Source organism: Archocentrus centrarchus, unplaced genomic scaffold (genome assembly GCF_007364275.1).
Source record: "Archocentrus centrarchus isolate MPI-CPG fArcCen1 unplaced genomic scaffold, fArcCen1 scaffold_58_ctg1, whole genome shotgun sequence".
In the NCBI taxonomy this organism is placed as follows: Eukaryota; Metazoa; Chordata; class Actinopteri; order Cichliformes; family Cichlidae; genus Archocentrus; species Archocentrus centrarchus.
Window position 1 is genome coordinate 107924 of NW_022060279.1, and position 21665 is coordinate 129588.

The 21665-nt window shown below is 42.3% G+C and overlaps 1 protein-coding gene across 2 annotated transcripts in view; it reads right to left on the bottom strand.

Annotated features, from left to right (window-relative positions):
* Positions 1 to 2364: 2364 nt before the first annotated feature.
* gspt1l (G1 to S phase transition 1, like) overlaps positions 2365 to 21665 on the bottom strand; it is a 35509-nt gene continuing 16208 nt past the window's right edge. For both annotated transcript variants that reach the window (XM_030725541.1, XM_030725542.1), the window contains exons 5-14: positions 21540 to 21617; positions 21185 to 21365; positions 13588 to 13742; positions 12929 to 13069; positions 12745 to 12838; positions 7673 to 7753; positions 7221 to 7394; positions 6961 to 7050; positions 5910 to 6078; positions 2365 to 3035 (exon numbers count right to left, since the gene is read on the bottom strand). In XM_030725541.1, the coding sequence (XP_030581401.1) occupies positions 2983 to 3035; positions 5910 to 6078; positions 6961 to 7050; positions 7221 to 7394; positions 7673 to 7753; positions 12745 to 12838; positions 12929 to 13069; positions 13588 to 13742; positions 21185 to 21365; positions 21540 to 21617 (1216 nt within the window). In that variant the 3' untranslated portion in view covers positions 2365 to 2982. The remainder of the gene's footprint in view (positions 3036 to 5909; positions 6079 to 6960; positions 7051 to 7220; positions 7395 to 7672; positions 7754 to 12744; positions 12839 to 12928; positions 13070 to 13587; positions 13743 to 21184; positions 21366 to 21539; positions 21618 to 21665) is intronic.

Genomic DNA, 21665 nt, shown 5'->3' on the forward strand with positions numbered 1-21665 from the left:
GTAGTGACTTCATGGATTTCTTTACAAATAGAATTTTAGACATTAGAGAAAAAATTATTCATAACCATCTCAAAGATTATTCTTCATGTTCGGCTGCTTTCAGCACTGCTGGTATTTGTTTTGACTCTTTTGCTCCAGTTGATCTTTCAGAGTTAACTTCAATAGTTACTTCCTCCAAACCAGCAACATGTTTGTTAGATCCCATTCCTACTAGACTGTTCAAAGAAGTCTTTCCAATTATTGATGCTTCAATCCCCAAAATGATCAATCAGTCTTTATTAGTTGGCTATGTACCACAGACCTTCAAGGTGGCTGTAATTAAACCTCTGCTTAAAAAGCCATCACTGACCCAGCTGTCTTAGCTAATTATAGGCCAATCTCCAACCTTCCTTTTCTCTCAAAGACTCTTGAAAGAGTAGTTGTAAAACAGCTAACTGATCATCTGCAGAGGAACGGTTTATTTGAAGAGTTTCAGTCAGGTTTCAGAATTCATCACAGTACAGAAACAGCATTAGTGAAGGTTACAAATGATCTTCTTACAGCCTCTGACAGTGGACTCATCTCTGTTCTTGTCCTGTTGGACCTCAGTGCAGCTTTTGATACTGTTGACCATAACATTTTATTACAAAGATTAGAGCATACTATAGGTATTAAAGGTACTGCACTGCAGTGGTTTGAATCATATTTATCTCATAGACTCCAATTTGTTCATGTAAATGGGGAGTCTTCTTCACACACTAAGGTTAATTATGGAGTTCCACAGGGTTCTGTGCTAGGACCAATTTTATTTACATTATACATGCTTCCCTTAGGCAGTATTATTAGAAAGCACTGCATCAATTTTCATTGTTATGCAGATGATACTCAGCTTTACCTATCAATGAAGCCAGATGACACACATCAATTAATTAAACTGCAGGAATGTCTTAAAGACATTAAGGCCTGGATGACCTCTAATTTCCTGCTTCTAAATTCAGATAAAACTGAAATTCTTGTTCTCGGCCCCACAAATCTTAGAAACATGGTGTCTAACCAGATACTTACTCTGGATGGCATTACTTTGGCCTCCAGTAACACTGAGAAATCTTGGAGTCATTTTTGACCAGGATATGTCCTTCAATGCACATATTAAACAAATATGTAGGACCGCTTTTTTGCATTTGCGCAATATTTCTAAAATTAGAAACATCCTTTCTCAGAGTGATGCTGAAAAGCTCATTCATGCATTTATTACTTCTAGGCTGGACTATTGTAATTCATTATTATCAGGCTGTCCTAAAAGCTCCCTGAAAAGCCTTCAGCTGATCCAAAATGCTGCAGCTAGAGTACTGACAGGGACTAGAAAGAGAGAGCAGATTTCTCCCATATTGGCTTCTCTTCATTGGCTCCCTGTTAAATCTAGAATAGAATTTAAAATCCTTCTCCTCACATACAAGGTCTTGAATAATTAGGCCCCATCTTATCTCAAAGACCTCATAGTCCCATATCACCCCAACAGAGCACTTCCCTCTCAGACTGCTGGCTTACTTGTGGTTCCTAGGATACTTAAGAGTAGAATGGGAGGCAGAGCCTTCAGCTTTCAGGCGCCTCTTCTGTGGAACCAGCTTCCAGCTTGGATTCAGGAGACAGACACCCTCTCTATTTTTAAGATTAGGCTTAAAACTTTCCTTTATGATAAAGCTTATAGTTAGGGCTGGATCAGGTGACCCTGAACCATCCCTTAGTTATGCTGCTATAGGCCTAGTCTGCTGGGGGGGTTCACATAATGCACGGTTTCTCATTCACCTTATTTACTTTGTTTATACTCCACTCTGCATTTAATCATTAATTGATATTAATCTCTGGCTCTCTTCCACAGCATGTCTTTCTCTCCCCTCAGCCCAACCGGTCACGGCAGATGACCCCCCCTCCCTGAGCCTGGTTCTGCTGGAGGTTTCTTCCTGTTAAAAGGGAGTTTTTCCTTTCCACTGTCACTAAGTGCTGCTCATAGGGGGTCGTTTTGACTGTTGGGTTTTCTCTGTATTATTGTAGGGTCTTTACCCACAATACAAAGCGCCTTGAGGCGACAGTTTGTTGTGATTTGGCGCTATATAAATAAAAATTGAATTGAATTTTTTTTTTTTTTTTTTATGTACAGTTACACAACTTTAATTTATCTTTAATTTCCCTGACAGAATCTTCCTAAAGGGATTAATAAAGTTTTATCTAATCTAACATTCAGACCTTACAGCCGATTCACCACTTAACAAGATGACACTGAACAGGTCCCAAATTCAAAGTCAGGGAAGGGTTTTTGATTTTTATAGAGCTGAACTAACCAGCTGAAATTAATTCATCTGCTCGCTGAACATCTGACAAACACAGTTTGTTTTCCCCAATTTATGATTTTATTGTCATAGTTGTTTGCTTTAATAACATTTGAACACGCTCAAGCACACTGCCAGAACGCCAAATGAGAAACCAAAAAGTGGGTCAAAGCAAAGTGAAACATGTACACCCAAGATCAACATTTGGTTTCAACTGGTTAAGTTCTTTCAATTTTCTTTGCAAGTTATTCTGAAAATCATTTTACACGCCCAGCAGAATCCTGGTCCACATCTGTTTACAGATATAAATTCTGCCATTTGTCATTTTTGAAAACAAAAAAAAAAAAAAAAAAGAAAAAAAAAAAGAAAGAAATCATGTAAGATAAGCAGACCAGAGCAAGGAGCTGGGGAGAGGTGGAGGGAGGGCTAACCCAGAATGGCATAGTTGAGCTCTCAATATGAGAAAGCTGACTCGTGTGGACATCATCTTGGTTTGTCATTTGCTTAAAAACATGTTTCTTTTTCACATGAGTTTATTTTTCTGAAGCTGATCTTCGGCACGCAGAAAGGGGGCGTGGCAGGGAGGTGCTGTCACCGCTGATAACAGTGTGGGCGGGTTATGACCGAGCTCCGCCCGCTCCTCCTCACTCAGACGCTCAGAGGCTCGCCGTCCTCTTCAGTCCCGCTCGGCAACCAGCTTCAGCACTTTCCCGATGGCGATGGTCTTCCCTGGAACACAAACAAACACACTGTTGCATGTGGACCAATCCAAAGCCTAACACGGCTCTACTGTCAGACCTGCTGCATCTCACTGCTGTCCTACGTGCATCTTTTCCTACAGAACTAAAGTGGGCAGCATACCACTTCAAGTGTTCTACGCTGTCCTTACATACTGGAGAAGAGGAAGAAGGAGAAGCCCACACGCAGAGGAAAAGTAGACGTGAGAGTCGTGTGAATTCTGCAACAGCAGCTCGTGTTTGTATCGAAACCCCAGGAGGAAAAAATGAACGTGTCTGCTGCGACTCAGGAGCTTAAAAATCTATTTAAAGAATTCAAGATGAGTTCCAATTCATGTTAAAAAACATCCAAAGTATTACCCTCCTTATGTAATGCTGGCACTGCCATGAAGTCAGCTTTGTTGTGGCTAGTACTTGTTGGCTATTCAAGACCAGCCTAACATTTCAGTCTGTTTTTTTATTTCTATTTCAAATGTTTACTTCTTAACCCTCTGGAGTCGACAGACGTAGCAGTAAGATGCAGACTCGCCAAGGCTCCATTTCAACTTGTGTTGTAAGTGCGGGCAAACTATATACCAGTTTTTAAATGCTTTTTCCTGGATGTTGTCGTGCTGTTTCGCTCGCGTTTGGTGCTGGAAGAAATGGTTAAAAAAGAAAAAAAAGAAAATCATGACCCCTCCTTTCCTATTCGTGGACAAATGCTCCACATCAACCTATCAAAAAAGTATATGGCAACGCGTGACATTTGGTTTCTGAGCAGAAAGTTGTTGAAGTGATGGCGGTAAGTGAGATAAAGTTTTGCAATTTGAGAGATTTGTGACAATTAGCGTGTCTGGGGTGTATAGTTAGTGTGTTTACTGTGTTGTGCACTCTTTTTCGTTTTGTGTGCGAAAACAATGAGACAAAAGCTGAATGTGGAGCAGACAGTGAAGCTCTTCTTTGAGCTGGAAGAAGATGAGCAACACACAGCACCAGAGTCTGAACCAGAGAGTGAGGATTTACTGTGGATGATCCGTCTTTTGTTTTGGAAGAAGAGAAGAACAGAGGAAGAGGAGCTTCTGACATACACACCAAGTGCTACTAAGAGGTTTGTGCAGATGAATGGGAGGCGTGGCCCGCCAACCAGGCCCAGGTCTCCTCTAGCTCAGCCAGCGGAGCCACACCTCAGCTCTGCACCATGGAAGACAGAAGGATGCTGACACTGCCCCAGGAGTAAGCAGGTTCCAGCCATGGAGAACACCTGGTGTCCAGGTAGAGGCACTTTCTCCCGCTATTCCAAAAGTTTTTTGCCACTGACACAGTCAGGACCATCTGCAGCAACACCAATAAAAATGCTGCAAAAAAATAAAAAAAGGAACTAGGGAAGAAGTGCACATGGATTGATGTAGAGATGGAATCCTGGGATTGGGATCCTGATGTACATGTCATTGTTGTTGCTGCCAAGTCTCAGAGACAAAAATCACGTGTTATCTGTGCCCCTTCCATCAAAAGTGATGACATGACAGATTTAGATCCATATTTTGGAACATTTATCTCAGTGATCCTGAGGGGGATGTAAAAAAATGACATAAAGAAGGGAACAGCAGGCCATGACAAACTGTTTAGAATCAGGCCTCTTTATGATGGAGCTGGCAGTGGATGAAAGGATGGAGGCAACCAAGGCAAAAACTGGCACAACAATATATGAAGGACAAGCCAACTAAATGGGGAATGAAGATTTTTATCTTGGCTGAGTCAAGCAGTGGCTACACCATCAGATTCTCCATATATACTGGCAAGACTAACTGCAAGTGAGCATGGGCTGTCTTATGATGTGGTCAAGAACCTCGTTCAGCCATCCTGTTTTGGCACTGGGTATCATATTTACATGTATAATTTTTACACCAGTCCCATACTGTTCATGGACCTGTCCAACATGAAGTTTGGAGCATGTGGCAGCTACAGGGAGAGCAGAAAAGGATGGCCCAGAGGGAGGGAAAATGCTCCCACCAAAAAATGTGGACGAGGAGCTGTGAGATGGACCAGAGAGGGCCCACTTGTGTTTGTAAAGTGGATGGACACACGGGAGGTGTCTGTGAGCTCCAGCATCCAACCTGCATGTTCAGGTAAGACAGTGCAGAGAAGAGTGAAGGATGGAGATGGACGCTGGGCTGAGAGACATTCCCTGGTCCCACACCACTCATGGCCTACAATAAAAATATGGGTGGGGTTGTCCTGTCAGACTAGCTTATTCAATATTACTCCACCTTACTCCATCTTTTTCCTACTCTGATGTTATGTTTTTGTTTGATTTTAGGTCCACTGTATTAATAGAGTATGTCAAAATGAAAAAATAACTGTACATTCACATTTGTGAGGTTGAGCTGAAACAAATAATAAACCATGTAAGTTTTTAAGGTGAAATCATAAGCAGTCAAAAACAGCCAATTATACCTCGGACACCAGAGGGTTAATAAAGGAATCATGTCCGTGTACTCTTACTGGTACTACATTTCTGGTATTGTGATATCAATACTAAGTTGCAGCTGCCACGTTTGAAATGAGCAGCAGCACTGAGCTGTAAAATAATATGAACTCCAGTTAATATATTTATTATAGCATTCTGTGCACTCCTGCAGCATTATTTACAGCACCAGTGATTTTAAACTCTTTACGGCTCTCCTGAAGCAGAAAGCCTGAGTTAACCACCATCACTGACTGGCGTTTCAGCTGGCGAGCAGCAGAGCCTTTAAAATAAGAATATGCAGCTGGAAATGAGCCAAACAGGTCTTTAAACATCTGTGTGCAGGTACAGGCTGACCGCCAAGAGGCGGCCTTTCAGACTTTAACAACATGTGACCAGTACACACACGTGCAGGTGCCCTACCTTCATCCCGTAAGGTAAACCGTCCCATCTGAGGGAAGTCTTTAAATGTCTCGAGGCAAATGGTCCCTGCCGTGCGCAGGCGGGCGATGCAGACCTGGTCCTGTTTGACAAATCGTGGTCGTGTCTTGCTCTTCTCTCCTGTTTTCTTGTCTACCAGACAGATTAAGGCCTGCAGCCAAACAACAGAATAATCTAAGACAACTTTCAGCACATGTTGCTTTTTATTAATCTCAAAATACAGCCAGATAAAAATGTATGGTATCGCAAAACCCCTTATTTCATTATATTTTGAATGGAAAATAGGTGGAGCAATGTTTGGGCAAACACACGGTATATGAGGCAAAAACTGTAAAACTGAAGCCATTGCCAATCGGACACTTTCTAGATGGTACTGCATGATGGATCAAATCCTGATGGTACTTTTCTGTGTTCATAATTTTTTGACAAGATCTCCAACACCATTGGTTGATGTACAGCCTCCACCCTGTTTTACAGATGGCTGCAGACACTCAGTGTTGGACCTCTCTGACCTCCTCTGTACATGCTGACGACAGTTTAAACCAAAGCTTTCAAATTTGGGTTCATCACCTTTTAGGCCTGATGCTTCTCTTGTCCTCCACTTGTCCCTAAAACAGTGCCAAGAGACGCCAAGCTTTCAGCTAACAGCTCTCTGGGAATCGCCTTGTTGGTGCAAAAAAACTTTATGCCTGTCAAACTGTTACGGTTGGCATTTTTCATAGATTCAAATAAAGAAATGGAAACAAATGATGGGCTTCTGTGATGGGCTAGCAGTGGCTCATTCCTAGTATTCAGTGTCATTTGAGTTCATGACAGAACTAAATGTTATTTTTTTGTATTTATACATTTAAAAATGTTTTTTATATTTTATATATATGTGTGTGTGTGTGTGCGTATTTTCTTTTGGAGGGAAATCATGTACAAGAACCAGAGTACATATCAGTCTTTCATAAACTGGCTGCCTGGAAGCAAAGAATAAAGAAATGAGAGGCAGCTTAGACCCTCAAGAAAAGGATTTTGGTATTAATTTTACCGTAATTTGCACTTCTTCGATGCAGGTGTGAATGTGAAGGACTGCATTGTAACCTGGACAGATGATGGATTTGTGTTCAATGATGACAATCTGTGGAGGAAACAGTTCCAGTGATCAGTTTCACTTTTGACATGAATCTAACAGTTTCTCTGTGACAGCCCCTCTAGCTGTAAAGCGTGAGACCATCACAGGAAGAAATGCTGCTGTGCATGTCGTGTCGATGGACTTATAAATCCAGCAGAGCTGCTGCGCGCACTGACCTGCGCGTCAAAGGTGCGCCCTGAGTGACACAGGCTCTCAGCATTGCACAGGATGAAGCCTGGCAGGATCTCCTCCTCCTCTATGCCTTTCAGCCGCAGCTTGAGGTTTTCGCCGGGCCCGGCGTCGTCCGTCTCCACATCATCGGACAGGAGACTCAACACTTCCACCACATGCTGTGAGAGCCAGATCAAATGGATGAAAGAACAAACGTGTATCCACATTCTCCACACTAAAACTGACAACAGTGGCAGTGATCTCCTTCATTCAGTAATTCTTGGGACTGCACTCGTTCATGTTCCAGATAAACTCTATAGCAGTTGGTTGAGTGTAGCTGATTACATCTGTACCCACACCACAATGCAAATGAATGCATTCAACTGTAAGCTGGTGAACAACCAATGAGAGTAGTACTCTTAAATCTATCTAAAACTTATGGAAGATGATGTCTTACCCTGTTTGGCATCATGACCAGCTGCTGTGCTTTACTGATAGAGCCGGACTCCAGTTTGCCCAGAATCACAGTGCCCATGTCCTGATGGAGATACAGAGGGTCACAGAGCAAGTCTTACTTGCCCAGTTTGCCACTTCCAATAATGCAGCAAAACTTCACATTATGTCCAAGTTCAACATGACAACAAATGACTTGCATGAAGTTGAGTTGCAAGAAGACAGGTGACACATATGGCGCCTACTTGCTAGCTGTGAAAGCACCATTATATGCTGTATTCACATACTGGTGCAATTAGGAGGTGGATGGTTCAGGGCAGATATCTCAGCTGGGACTGTGTCAGACATTTGTGTTTTCACGTGTTACGCCCATCTGCAATCCCTACTCTGTAGTGGCAGTGAGAGAGTTTCATGTGCTGCCTCTGCTAATTGCTGATTACCTGCACCTGATGAGGTGTGGATAAAGGTAGGTATGAGGTCAGCTTTGCGGGGTTCACCATTTTTGCTCTTCTGCTTGCTCGGGTGCAATGGTTTTAGCAGTGCTTACCATAGGATACAAAATAAAACAGATTTTAAAACTCTGGTGTCAGTCTCCACTTTATGCTTTTGAGCCGGGTCGTACCACGTGTGCCTCTTTCAGCTGATGAAGGTTCAGTGCATGTGAGGAAAAGGCTGGCCTGTGTCAGATTTCATGCTCACTTAGTCACATGATGAGGAGGAAGCGTAGTCCTAAGCAGAAGCCCCGGGTACACCACCAACCTGTTCACGTCTCTAACCGTTTTTCTCCACTCTGCGACACACCCGCCGAGGAACAAACTCTGGTTATTGGTGACTCTGTTTTGAGAAACGTGAAGCTAGAGACACCGGCGACCATAGTCAAATGTCTTCCAGGGGCCAGAGCAGGCGACATTCATGGAAATTTGAAACTGCTGGCTAAGGCTAATCGTAGATTTGGTAAGATCGTTATTCACGTCGGCAGTAATGACACCCGGTTACGCCAATCGGAGGTCACTAAAATTAATATTGACTCGGTGTGTAACTTTGCAAAAACGATGTCGGACTCTGTAGTTTTCTCTGGGCCTCTCCCCAATCAGACCAGGAGCGACATGTTTAGCCGCATGTTCTCCTTGAATCGCTGGCTGTCTGAGTGGTGTCCAAAAAATGACGTGGGCTTCATAGATAACTGGCAAAGTTTCTGGGGAAAACCTGGTCTTGTTAGGAGAGACGGCATCCATCCCACTTTGGATGGAGCAGCTCTCATTTCTAGAAATCTGGCCAAATTTATTAACCCTCCTAAAAACTGACTACCCAGGGTTGAGACCAGGAAGCAGAGTTGCAGTCTTACACGCCTCTCTGCAGCTTCTCTCCTCCTGCCATCCCCCCAAAACCCCATCCCCATAGAGTCGGTGCCTGCTCCCAGACCACCAAAAACCAAAGCTAAAATCAGCAAAAAGCTATTTAAGCATAAAAATTCAAAAACAATAAATAATACAGCTTCATCAACTGCACCAAAGAATAAAACAATTAAATGTGGATTATTAAACATTAGGTCTCTCTCTTCCAAGTCCCTATTAGTAAATGATTTAATAATTGATCAACGTATTGATTTATTCTGCCTTACAGAAACCTGGTTATAGCAGGATGAATATGTTAGTTTAAATGAATCAACACCCCCGAGTCACAGTAACTGTCAGAATGCTCGAAGCACAGGTCGAGGAGGAGGATTAGCTGCAATCTTCAATTCCAGCTTATTAATTAATCAAAGACCCAGACAAAGTTTTCATTCTTTTGAAAGCCTGACTCTTAGTCTTGTCCATCCTAATTGGGAAAATCAAAAACCTGTTTTATTTGTTATTATCTATCATCCACCTGGTCCTTACTCAGAGTTTCTGTCTGATTTCTCAGACTTTTTATCTGATTTAGTGCTCAGTTCAGATAAAATAATTATAGTGGGTGATTTTAACATCCATGTAGATGCTGAGAATGACAGCCTCAACACTGCATTTAATCTATTGTTAGATTCAATTGGCTTCTCTCAAAATGTAAAGGAACCCACCCACCACTTTAATCATACTCTGGATCTTGTCCTAACATATGGCATAGAAACTGAAGACCTAACAGTATTCCCTGAAAGCCCCCTCCTGTCTGATCATTTCTTAGTAACATTTACATTTACTTTAATGGATTACACAGCAGTGGGGAATAAGTTTTATTACAGTAGAAGTCTTTCTGAAAGTGCTGTAACTAAGTTTAAGGATCTAATTCCTTCATTGTTATGCTCTTCAGTGCCAACACAGTGCAGAGCAGCTACCTAAACTCTGCTCCCAGTGAGGTCGATTATCTCGTCAATAGTTTTACATCCTCACTGCGTATAACTTTGGATACTGTGGCTCCTCTGAAAAGGAAAGCTTCAAATCAGAAGTGCCTGACTCCGTGGTATAATTCACAAACGCACAGCTTAAAGCAGATAACCCGAAAGCTTGAGAGGGAATGGCGTCTCACTAAATTAGAAGATGCTCATTTAGCCTGGAAAAAGAGTTTGTTGCTCTATAAAAAAGCCCTCCGTAAAGCTAGGACATCTTACTATTCATCATTAATTGAAGAAAATAAGAACAACCCCAGGTTTGTTTTCAGCACTGTAGCCAGGCTGACAAAGAGTCAGAGCTCTGTAGAGCCGAGTATTCCTTTCACTTTAACTAGTAGTGACTTCATGGATTTCTTTACAAATAAAATTTTAGACATTCGAGAAAAAATTATTCATAACCATCTCAAAGATTATTCTTCATGTTCGGCTGCTTTCAGCACTGCTGGTATTTGTTTAGACTCTTTTGCTCCAGTTGATCTTTCAGAGTTAACTTCAATAGTTACTTCCTCCAAACCAGCAACATGTTTATTAGATCCCATTCCTACTAGACTGTTCAAAGAAGTCTTTCCAATTATTGATGCTTCAATCTTAAAAATGATCAATCAGTCTTTATTAGTTGGCTATGTACCACAGACCTTCAAGGTGGCTGTAATTAAACCTCTGCTTAAAAAGCCATCACTTGACCCAGCTGTCTTAGCTAATTATAGGCCAATCTCCAACCTTCCTTTTCTGTCAAAGATTCTTGAAAGAGTAGTTGTAAAACAGCTAACTGATCATCTGCAGAGGAACGGTTTATTTGAAGAGTTTCAGTCAGGTTTCAGAATTCATCACAGTACAGAAACAGCATTAGTGAAGGTTACAAATGATCTTCTTACAGCCTCTGACAGTGGACTCATCTCTGTTCTTGTCCTGTTGGACCTCAGTGCAGCTTTTGATACTGTTGACCATAACATTTTATTACAAAGATTAGAGCTTGCTATAGGTATTAAAGGTACTGCACTGCAGTGGTTTGAATCATATTTATCTCATAGACTCCAATTTGTTCATGTAAATGGGGAGTCTTCTTCACACACTAAGGTTAATTATGGAGTTCCACAGGGTTCTGTGCTAGGACCAATTTTATTTACATTATACATGCTTCCCTTAGGCAGTATTATTAGAAAGCACTGCATCAATTTTCATTGTTATGCAGATGATACTCAGCTTTACCTGTCAATGAAGCCAGATGACACATCAATTAGTTAAACTGCAGGAATGTCTTAAAGATATTAAGGCCTGGATGACCTAATTTCCTGCTTCTAAATTCAGATAAAACTGAAATTCTTGTTCTCGGCCCCACAAATCTTAGAAACATGGTGTCTAACCAGATACTTACTCTGGATGGCATTACTTTGGCCTCCAGTAACAGTGTGAGAAATCTTGGAGTCATTTTTGACCAGGATATGTCCTTCAATGCACATATTAAACAAATATGTAGGACCGCTTTTTTGCATTTGCGCAATATTTCTAAAATTAGAAACATCCTTTCTCAGAGTGATGCTGAAAAGCTCATTCATGCATTTATTACTTCTAGGCTGGATTATTGTAATTCATTATTATCAGGCTGTCCTAAAAGCTTCCTGAAAAGCCTTCAGCTGATCCAAAATGCTGCAGCTAGAGTACTGACAGGGACTAGAAAGAGAGAGCATATTTCTCCCATATTGGCTTCTCTTCATTGGCTCCCTGTTAAATCTAGAATAGAATTTAAAATTCTTCTCCTCACCTACAAGGTCTTGAATAATCAGGCACCATCTTATCTCAAAGACCTCATAGTACCATATCACCCCAACAGAGCACTTCCCTCTCAGACTGCTGGCTTACTTGTGGTTCCTAGGATACTTAAGAGTAGAATGGGAGGCAGAGCCTTCAGCTTTCAGGCGCCTCTTCTGTGGAACCAGCTTCCAGCTTGGATTCGGGAGACAGACACCCTCTCTATTTTTAAGATTAGGCTTAAAACTTTCCTTTATGATAAAGCTTATAGTTAGAGCTGGATCAGGTGACCCTGAACCATCCCTTAGTTATGCTGCTATAGGCCTAGTCTGCTGGGGGGTTCACATAATGCACGGTTTCTCATTCACCTTATTTACTTTGTTTATACTCCACTCTGCATTTAATCATTAATTGATATTAATCTCTGGCTCTCTTCCACAGCATGTCTTTCTCTCCCCTCAGCCCAACCGGTCGCGGCAGATGACCCCCCCTCCCTGAGCCTGGTTCTGCTGGAGGTTTCTTCCTGTTAAAGGGAGTTTTTCCTTTCCACTGTCGCCAAGTGCTTGCTCATAGGGGGTCGTTTTGACTGTTGGGTTTTCTCTGTATTATTGTAGGGTCTTTACCCACAATACAAAGCGCCTTGAGGCGACAGTTTGTTGTGATTTGGCGCTATATAAATAAAATTGAATTGAATTGAATTGATGTTTAAGTGCACAATGATTTTAATGAAGCTTGCGAGCTTGTGCTAAAATAGCCCCAACTGCAAAAACACAACTAGCACAGTAAACTGAGCACTGACAAATACCACACATTCATATGTGGTGACTGAGAACACATTCCAACCACAACACCTTTATTTCATCACATGCACTCAGTCATCAAATGCTTGGTCATGCAGTGGAAGGACGTTGGGAATGTTTTGCTGTTTGTTGCAGTATCTAATGTGGGAATGAGAGCGTTACCTTGTATTTGTCTACGATGGGCAATCTTACAGGACCGTCGCTTGATCTGTTGAAATTTGGCAAACTGTCCAAGTGTGGAATAAAAGGTAGACCTCTGCAATAAGATCAAAGTTAGACATGAGATATCGTTTGTCTATTCAGTCACCATAGTGACAGAGGTGCTGGGGGGGGGGGGGGTACTTACGTATACCACGAGCACATGTCAGCAGGCTCCTTCAGGTTGGCTCCTGTCAGCCCAGAGCATGGCATGAAGTGTATGTCTTTCTTGGGGTTGAAGCCCACTTTCTTCAAAAATGGCACTAGTTTCTCTTTACACTCTTCATACCTGCAGGGTTCAGACACAGGGTGAATCTAAACACCTTCAAAGGAGGAGAGGTGGCAGGCTGACCAACACATATATCAGCATGCATGATGTGAGGAAAATGTGACGTGTGTTCCCAGACTTTTTTTTAAAACTACATTTCAAACATGCTTCTGTTGAAAGAGGTCAAATGCTGACAGGATGAGTGTCAATGACCTCTCACGGATTTTATTTCAGGCTCCTAAAATGACGTTCATATTGAAGTGAAACTGAAAACAGCATTTACAGGACAGCAGAACATAAAATGTGTCTGCCAGTAACCACCACATAAGACTGAAGTCTCTTATTTAGTACACTGACTATTAAACACCACATGTACTTTAAAAGCTTTGGTTAACAGTTATCTGACATTATTATGAAATGTAAATCCACTAATAATCTACACCATATGATTACAGATTAAGCCAGTGAAAAACTGGTTCTTAAATCTTTAGGATTGTGTGCATGCATGCGGAGCTTAAGCTGCTGTTTAGTGAACACACCTCTCCAGGCTCCAGTTGACTGTAGGATCATCCATTTTATTCACCAGAACTATCAGGTGCTTGACACCTGCTGTTTTGGCCAGCATGGCATGCTCCCGTGTCTGCCCGCCTTTCTCAAAGCCGGTTTCAAACTCGCCCTTCCTGGCAGAGATCACCTGGGGAACAAAACACACACTCACTTTGTGCTATCGCCTGATGTAATAAAAATACAGTGAAACCAGATTAGCTTTAGAATAGCCGATTCCCAGCAGTGACAGGGTAAGAGGTGAGGTACACACTGGACAGGTGGCCAGTCTATGGCAGGGTTTTATCAAAACTCTGATTACAGTTGTACAGTTCATGTGATGTGTCACAGACTTCATCGCGACAAAACTGGATAAAAACAAAAACATTAAAATAATTGTTTGTTTTTACTCCTAAAAAATTGTTATAAATAACAGAAAATGTCAGGCTTTGTCCAAAACACTCAGGTTTCATTTCATCAGACCACAAATATCTACACCCAGGAAGCCTCTGCCTTCTCTAAGTGCTGCTCTGCAAATGCCAAACCTGCCTCCATGTGCTTGGGCTTGAGACTGGAGTCTTCCTGGGTTTCAGGCAGCATTATAGAGTTTACTGAAGTGTAGTCCTTGCAATGTGTATGCCAGAGTCTGACAAATTCTTCAAGCTGGCCTTGAAAGTGGTTCTGAGATTACTGCTGAATCCTAGCACAACGTTCTGGGCCAAGGCTGGGAGGCTTTGGGCCTCTGACCTTAATCTTTGAAACTGCTCAGCGAGTGCTCCTGAACTTCTCGATGGAGCGTACAGTGGTAAACTTGGAATCACTTTGCAACAGCCTTGTAGCCTTGGCCCTCTTCACTGGGCAGTCCTTAACCTTAATCACAGCTAACACTTGACAGAACGGTGTTTAGATGGTGTATCCTGCTTTTACCGTCCCAAAAACTAAAAGGTTTTAGAAGGCCTAGGAATTTCACATTTTCAGTTATAACCAAACCCTAACCCTACAGTGACTTTTCTGAGCACTGACATTTTATATTATTCTCAACTATGACAAAGTTAAAAAGTGTTTAATTAAAGTGAAACACGCACATCCAAAAAATTAACCAGGGTGCTGGATCCAAGCGAAACTCAATAAAAAAAGGAGGAGGTCCACACACCAAAGAGCTCCTTGGAAAATTTGAATCCATCAATGTTAAAACAGTGACGTTTCGGGCTGCAGTGCCCTTCTTCAGACTTAACAAGGTAATGCTACACACCTGTTTAAATAACCGCCTGACACCAAGAGGTTGAGTGACAGGTGCCGATCAATGTCCAAGAAAAAGATAGGACAAAGACAACACTAGCAATCGTGGATATACCAGAATAGTCAATATCCCATAAATAAGCAACACAGAGAAGACCATTCTTAAAAACCTCACGTAAGTATAGCATACCAAAAACATCTAAGAATACAACATTACAACAATCCTCATCACAATATAAAAATAAGGGGGAAAAAAATGATTTTTTTTCTGCAACCGCTAGTTCACTCTTTACCCTCATATATTAAAGACTCCATGGACTTCCTTAAATTGACTCAGACCATGAAGTTTACAGATGCCCCTCACTTGTGGGTTACGTTAGATATAGAATCTCTTTACACACGTACCGTTCCAGGCTGGCATGATGGCGGCCGGTTATTTTTTGGATCAGCGATCCGACTTGATGCCCTCTACTACTAATATTATTCAACTTATAGAAACAGTACTGTCTCTCAATTACTTTGTTTGGATCAGAGTACTTTTTACAAATTTCAGGCACAAGTATGGGATCAAGAATGGCCCTGAGTTTTGCCTCCTTGTACGTAGGTTTTTTTGGAAAAGGAAAAAAAAAAAAACTGTCTTTGACAGTACTGTCGATCCATTTTTTTCCTATATCGTAATGGAGCAGGTACATTGATGACATTTTCTTTGTATGGTCTGGATCTGTAACCCAACTGAGTTTTTTGCCTTTATCAACAACAATTCTTAGAATCTTAAGTTTACAATGGAATATGATGCTCAATCGATCCATTTTTTGGACATCAGTCTACTCAGGAGTGGCAACCGACTCGAAACTGATTTATTTTGCAAGAGCACAGATAAGAATACAATCCTGCATGGATTATCCTTCCATCCCCTGTCTTTAAAAAAGAGCTTACCTGTGTCTCAATTTAATCGTATTCATCGCATTTGTAGTTCTAATGAAAAGTTTCACTTACAATCAGACAGCGTAGAAAATCGTTTTAAAGCACATCAATATAAACATGCGTGGATTACTGAAGCACATGCCCGTTTTTCCTCATTTGTCTCAACTTGATTGTTTACATTCTACCAAAGCTAAAAAGGTAAGCAATGACTCAGTGTAAATTTTACACGTCATGACCACTTTCCGTCATCCACGGTCAGGTAAGCGCTTCACTATAAAGGGTAACATTACATGCGAAACCAATAATGTCATTTATATGTTGAAATGTCCGTGTGGTCTGGCGTATGTCGGCAAAACCACATGACCACTGAAAACTCGTATATCAGAGCATCGGTCTAATATCCACAACCAGAACACCAAAAGTTCTGTAGCACTGCATTTCACACAGGCCGCACACAGTGTTTCTTCATTGCAGTTTTTGGCATAGAAACTGTCACTCTATCACCACGCAGAGGTGACATTAATTCCCTCCTACTAAAAAGATAAGCATATTGGATATTCACACTCAATACCCTTTCTCCGTTCAGGCTCAATGAAGAATTTGACTTAAGACCCTTTTTATAATTGCCTTCTTTGTCAGTTGCCACTTCTAGTACATATGGGCTAGTGTAATGCTTTCAATCTCTATCGAAAAATTCATTGTTGTGTCCAGTTTTGTATGGACGATGTTAAACAATATCATGTGTATATATGACACCGTACTGTGGGACCTTTTGTTGTTCGTTGATCTGAGATGAATCTTTTAATGTGCACTTCTAATTTAGTCGTATTTTTTTTCCCCTTATTCTTATATTGTGACGAGGATTGTTGTAACGTTGTATTTCTCACTATCAGCTACTGACAGCTGTTCAGGGACCGAGGCCAGCTGCTAGATTTGGGGAATCCCCACTTTCTCAATTTCATTCAATAATGGTCAAGTAGGTATAGCCAATCAGACAGCACAATATGATCACATGATTATGTAAGTGAATCAGTATGAGAAAGAGGCATATATTCTCATAGCATTAGCAGCCTGAAATTCTCCATGTTGTTTAAGCTCTACTTCAGATAAAAACAGCCCATGCGTACTAAACATTCAGGAATATGAATATTGTGTTGCAAAGAGTCTATAGACTGGAAAGGTAAAACCTCACAGACGAATGGACAGGATGACGACATCATACTTCCGCTTTCTTTAGCGTGGGAGGATAAAACATTCAGTATTTTTTCAGTATTTTATCTCTTGAAATATTCTAATATAATTTTGAAGCTCTATTGCCCACCACTATTAAATACACACCTTTGTGCATAAACAGAACAATGATTGGATTTGTCTCATTTACTTTAGGCAGTACAAGACCACAAGGCACAAACTGAAATAAAGCCACAAGCAGCGATGATCGGGCCCTTGCACGGTTGAGCCGTACTGCACTCGGAGGTTGCTGTGGTCGGGAGAGTCGCAGGCTTACCTGGATAACGTCAGCCCAGTAGGCTACTTGTACCTTGCGTCATTTGGCCACTCAACGGCTCTCGTGCCCTCGGCAAGTTCCCACTAATTACATGTCATGGTGCAGTATGTAACGCCTGCACCCATCAATGAAAATGTAATGATCATGGAATAATGATTATCAGTCTACCGCTGATTTCATGTCTCCACTAGGTGGCGTTATGAGTGTGAGGCGATGCTGGTAGATAGATGTGTCCAGACTTTCACACTCCCATGAAGCACGTGAAGTTTGGAACAGACTGGCGAATGTACACTGCTCAAAAAGATAAAGGGAACACTTAAACAACAAAACATAACTCCAAGTGAATCAAACTTCTGTGAAATCAAACTGTCCATTTAGGAAGCAACACTGATTGACAATTAATTTCACATGCTGTTGTGCAAATTGAATAGACAACAGGTGGAAATTATTGGCAATTAGCAAGACACACTCAATAAAGGAGTGGTTCTGCAGGTGGGGACCACAGACCACTTCTCAGTACCTATGCTTTCTGGCTGATGTTTTGATCACTTTTGAATGTTGGTGGTGCTTTCACACTCGTGGTAGCATGAGACGGACTCTACAACCCACACAAGTGGCTCAGGTAGTGCAGATCATCCAGGATGCCACATCAATGCGAGCTGTGGCAAGAAGGTTTGCTGTGTCTGTCACAGCATAGGAGGGCAACAACCCTCCTATGGCCTCTACCTCTGCCTTTCTGCAAGGACCGCTACCTATGCCTTTCTGCAAGGAGAAACAGGAGGAGCACTGCCAGAGTCCTGCAAAATGACCTCCAGCAGGCCACAAATGTGCATGTGTCTGCACAAACGGTTAGAAACTGACTCCATGAGGATGGTATGAGGGCCCGACATCCACAGGTGGGGGTTGTGCTCACAGCCCAACACCATGCAGGACGCTTGGCATTTGCCAGAGAACACCAGGATTGGCAAATTCGCCACTGGCGCCCTGTGCTCTTCACAGATGAAAGCAGGTTCACACTGAGCACATGTGACAGACGTGACAGAGTCTGGAGACGCCGTGGAGAGCGATCTGCTGCCTGCAACATCCTTCAGCATGACTGGTTTGGCAGTGGGTCAGTAATGGTGTGGGATGGCATTTCTTTGGAGGGCCGCACAGCCCTCCATGTGCTCGCCAGAGGTAGCATGACTGCCATTAGGTACCGAGATGAGATCCTCAGACCCCTTGTGAGACCATATGCTGGTGCGGTCTGCCCTGGGTTCCTCCTAATGCAGGACAATGCTAGACCTCATGTGGCTGGAGTGTGTCAGCAGTTCCTGCAAGATGAAAGCATTGAAGCTATGGACTGGCCCGCCCGTTCCCCAGACCTGAATCCGATTGAGCACATCTGGGACATCATGTCTCGCTCCATCCACCAACGTCAACGTTACACCACAGACTGTCCAGGAGTTGGCAGATGCTTTAGTCCAGGTCTGGGAGGAGATCCCTCAGGAGACCATCCGCCACCTCATCAGGAGCATGCCCAGGCATTGTAGGGAGGTCATACAGGTACGTGGAGGCCACACACAATACTGAGCCTCATTTTGACTTGTTTTAAGGACATTACATCAAAGTTGGATCAGCCTGTAGTGTGTTTTTCCACTTTAATTTTGTGTGTGACTCCAAATCCAGGCCTCCATTGGTTAATAAATTTGATTTCCATTGATGATTTTTGTGTGATTTTGTTGTCAGCACATTCAACTTTGTACAGAACAAAGTATTCAATGAGAATATTTCATTCATTCAGATCTAGGATGTGTTATTTGAGTGTTCCCTTTATTTTTTTGAGCAGTGTATATTTGAGATGTGACAATTTGATGTCCTGTGGCATATGACTGAATTCCCAAAATCAAAGTGTTGCTACAACAACACCATTTGATATTCTATAAAACCTTGGATAACTTTTGATGGGGTACTTGTCTAGGTTATGTTCTGGGATTTTTTTTCCAAATTGGTGCAATGCCCTAGGAGAAGTTCATTAAAATATGAGGCCTGAAAATGAGGCCAGGTTTTGGGTATGGCTCCAAGAGACTTTTTTGCACAGCTCAGGATGTTACATGAACCTGCACAATTTCAGATATGTAGATGAAACATAGCTCTAGTGCTGATGTTTAGAAAAATTCTAGGTGGTGCTGTGGAGCCATTTTTCTATATTTGGTTATCACAGCATTTAAATATGAAATCTTAAATGCTGACATAGGACTGTGACAAATTTCACAAGTTTTTGAGCTTTCCAAGCCCTTCATCAAGGACTGATTGTTTCATGGTGAACTGGCTTGCCACCAGGGTGCACCGTTAAAGGAAAACTCCAGGCGAAATTTGAGAACCACCTTGGAGCTGTACCTCAAAATGTAAAACATGACATTTCCTGTTCCCACTAGGTGGCACTGTGACTGTCATTAAATACTGTCATATGTATGTGTTCAAGGCGGACCCTCATCCTAGTGAAGAAGTTTGGTCCTGATTGGATTATGTAGGTGTGAATGAAAGCCAATCAAAATTTCCTGGCGAATGATCCAAATTCACCGTGGCATCATGGCCAAGCCCTCCGCCGAAAACTCACCAGTTTTGAAATAATAAACAAAGCAGATGCAATATGCACGTTTTGTGCTCGGGCCCTAATGAATGTCATGCCACAAGCATGGGATTGCTGTTTAGGGCAATCTTCAAACCAATCAAGTCTTATTAAGATGAGTAAGTCTCAGATCTGTGAGTGTATGCATCCATATGGCCTAGAGGAGAAGAGTGCAGTTTGTGACTGACAGGATGCTGTGTGTGTGTGTGTGTGTGTGTGTGTGTGTGTGTGTGTGTGTGTGTTGGTTCGAATCCCCGGACTGGAATGTACTGGAAAAAAATGGGATATCCACCCTTGAATGGATTGAAAACCATCTGGAATCTAGGGGGGAAAAAGCCCCAGAGCACCCTTGGACTGGCACTGGTGTTGGCATACTGAGGTGTTGAAATGCTGTCTGTCTCTACTCATGCTACTTTTCCACTGCCAAGGTGCCGGTGCTCATGCCAGTGCTGGCGTTGGTTTCAATGAACCGGCGAAACCCTTAAGAACGGGCCCACGTTTCCACCGCGCTTTATGGATTGCTCCTTTACGTATGAGTGTGGGCGGGTCCTCGTCTGGACACGAAAGCCGAAGGGCACAAATGTGGGAGAACACGCTCCCCCTTTCTTGTGCTGTGCACACTCCAAAGCAAACTACTGCAGCATCTGTGTGCAGCACAGAGGTAAATTTAAAAAAAAAATGTAATTTCCCCATTGTGGGATCAATAAAGTATCATCATCATCAAACACAGACAGCGATTACAAGCAAGATGACAAGTACGCACTTTGTGTCCTTTTATCTGTGATATGAACTGATACAAAGCAGCAAGTTCAGCCTTAGAGCCCAACCTAATTCACAGCCGTGAAAATCGCTGTTCTCATGTAACACACACCATGCAGTGAAATATAGCGGTAGAAAACTTTATGTTGAGACGGCAGAGTCACATCCTTCTGCCGCTTGCGTCATGTGTTCTTGGTTCGAGACCAGCTAGCTTGCGGGTCCCGAGTTGAACCTGTTTTTCAGCTGAGCACCGAGTGTATTCGAAGTGGAAAAACCGCTGAACGGTTCAAATACTGGCACCGGCATCAGAACCCCGTCGGTGGAAAAGAGGCCTCTGTATGTAAAGTATCTATCAATCTATCTCACATACCAAGTCATGTTTTCCTTGGGGATCATCGGTGACCTCTACCTCCTGAGCTACAGTCACCTCTCGTAAACTATAGACAGTTTTGCCTTAAGGAAAATAATTGTAAATCCTGAACCATTTTAGTTCAAGAGTAAGAGCAAGTTACGTTTTTAAAGTTTAATAAAACTGATTATTTCCTCAACTCACCAGGACAGCCAAGTCTGCTTGTGATGCACCTCCAATCATATTGGGCACAAAGCTCTTGTGGCCTGGAGCATCTAGGATGGTAAAGTGTTTTTTTTCTGTCTCAAAGTATGCTCGGCCAACCTCCACTGTCTTGCCTTTGTCTCTTTCCTCTTGGTTGGTGTCCAAAGCCCAGGACAGGTACCTGAAACACACAAAAAAGGACGTGCTACTGTTTTCAGGGTCACTTAAGAAATCCGTATGTAAGGGGTGAGCAGCCAGGTCAGCTGACCTGGCTGAGCACAAACACATTGAACCTCATCACATTAGCATCCAACAACAGGTCAGTTCATGTAAACACAGCAGTACACCAACTCACCAGGTTTCCCGGTTCTTTTCCTTCGCTTCTCTTTCATATTTTTCTAAGGTCCTCTTGTCTACCATGCCCGTCAGATACCTTTAGGAAAAGAAAAACAAGATAAAACGCAACATGTCAAAGACATGA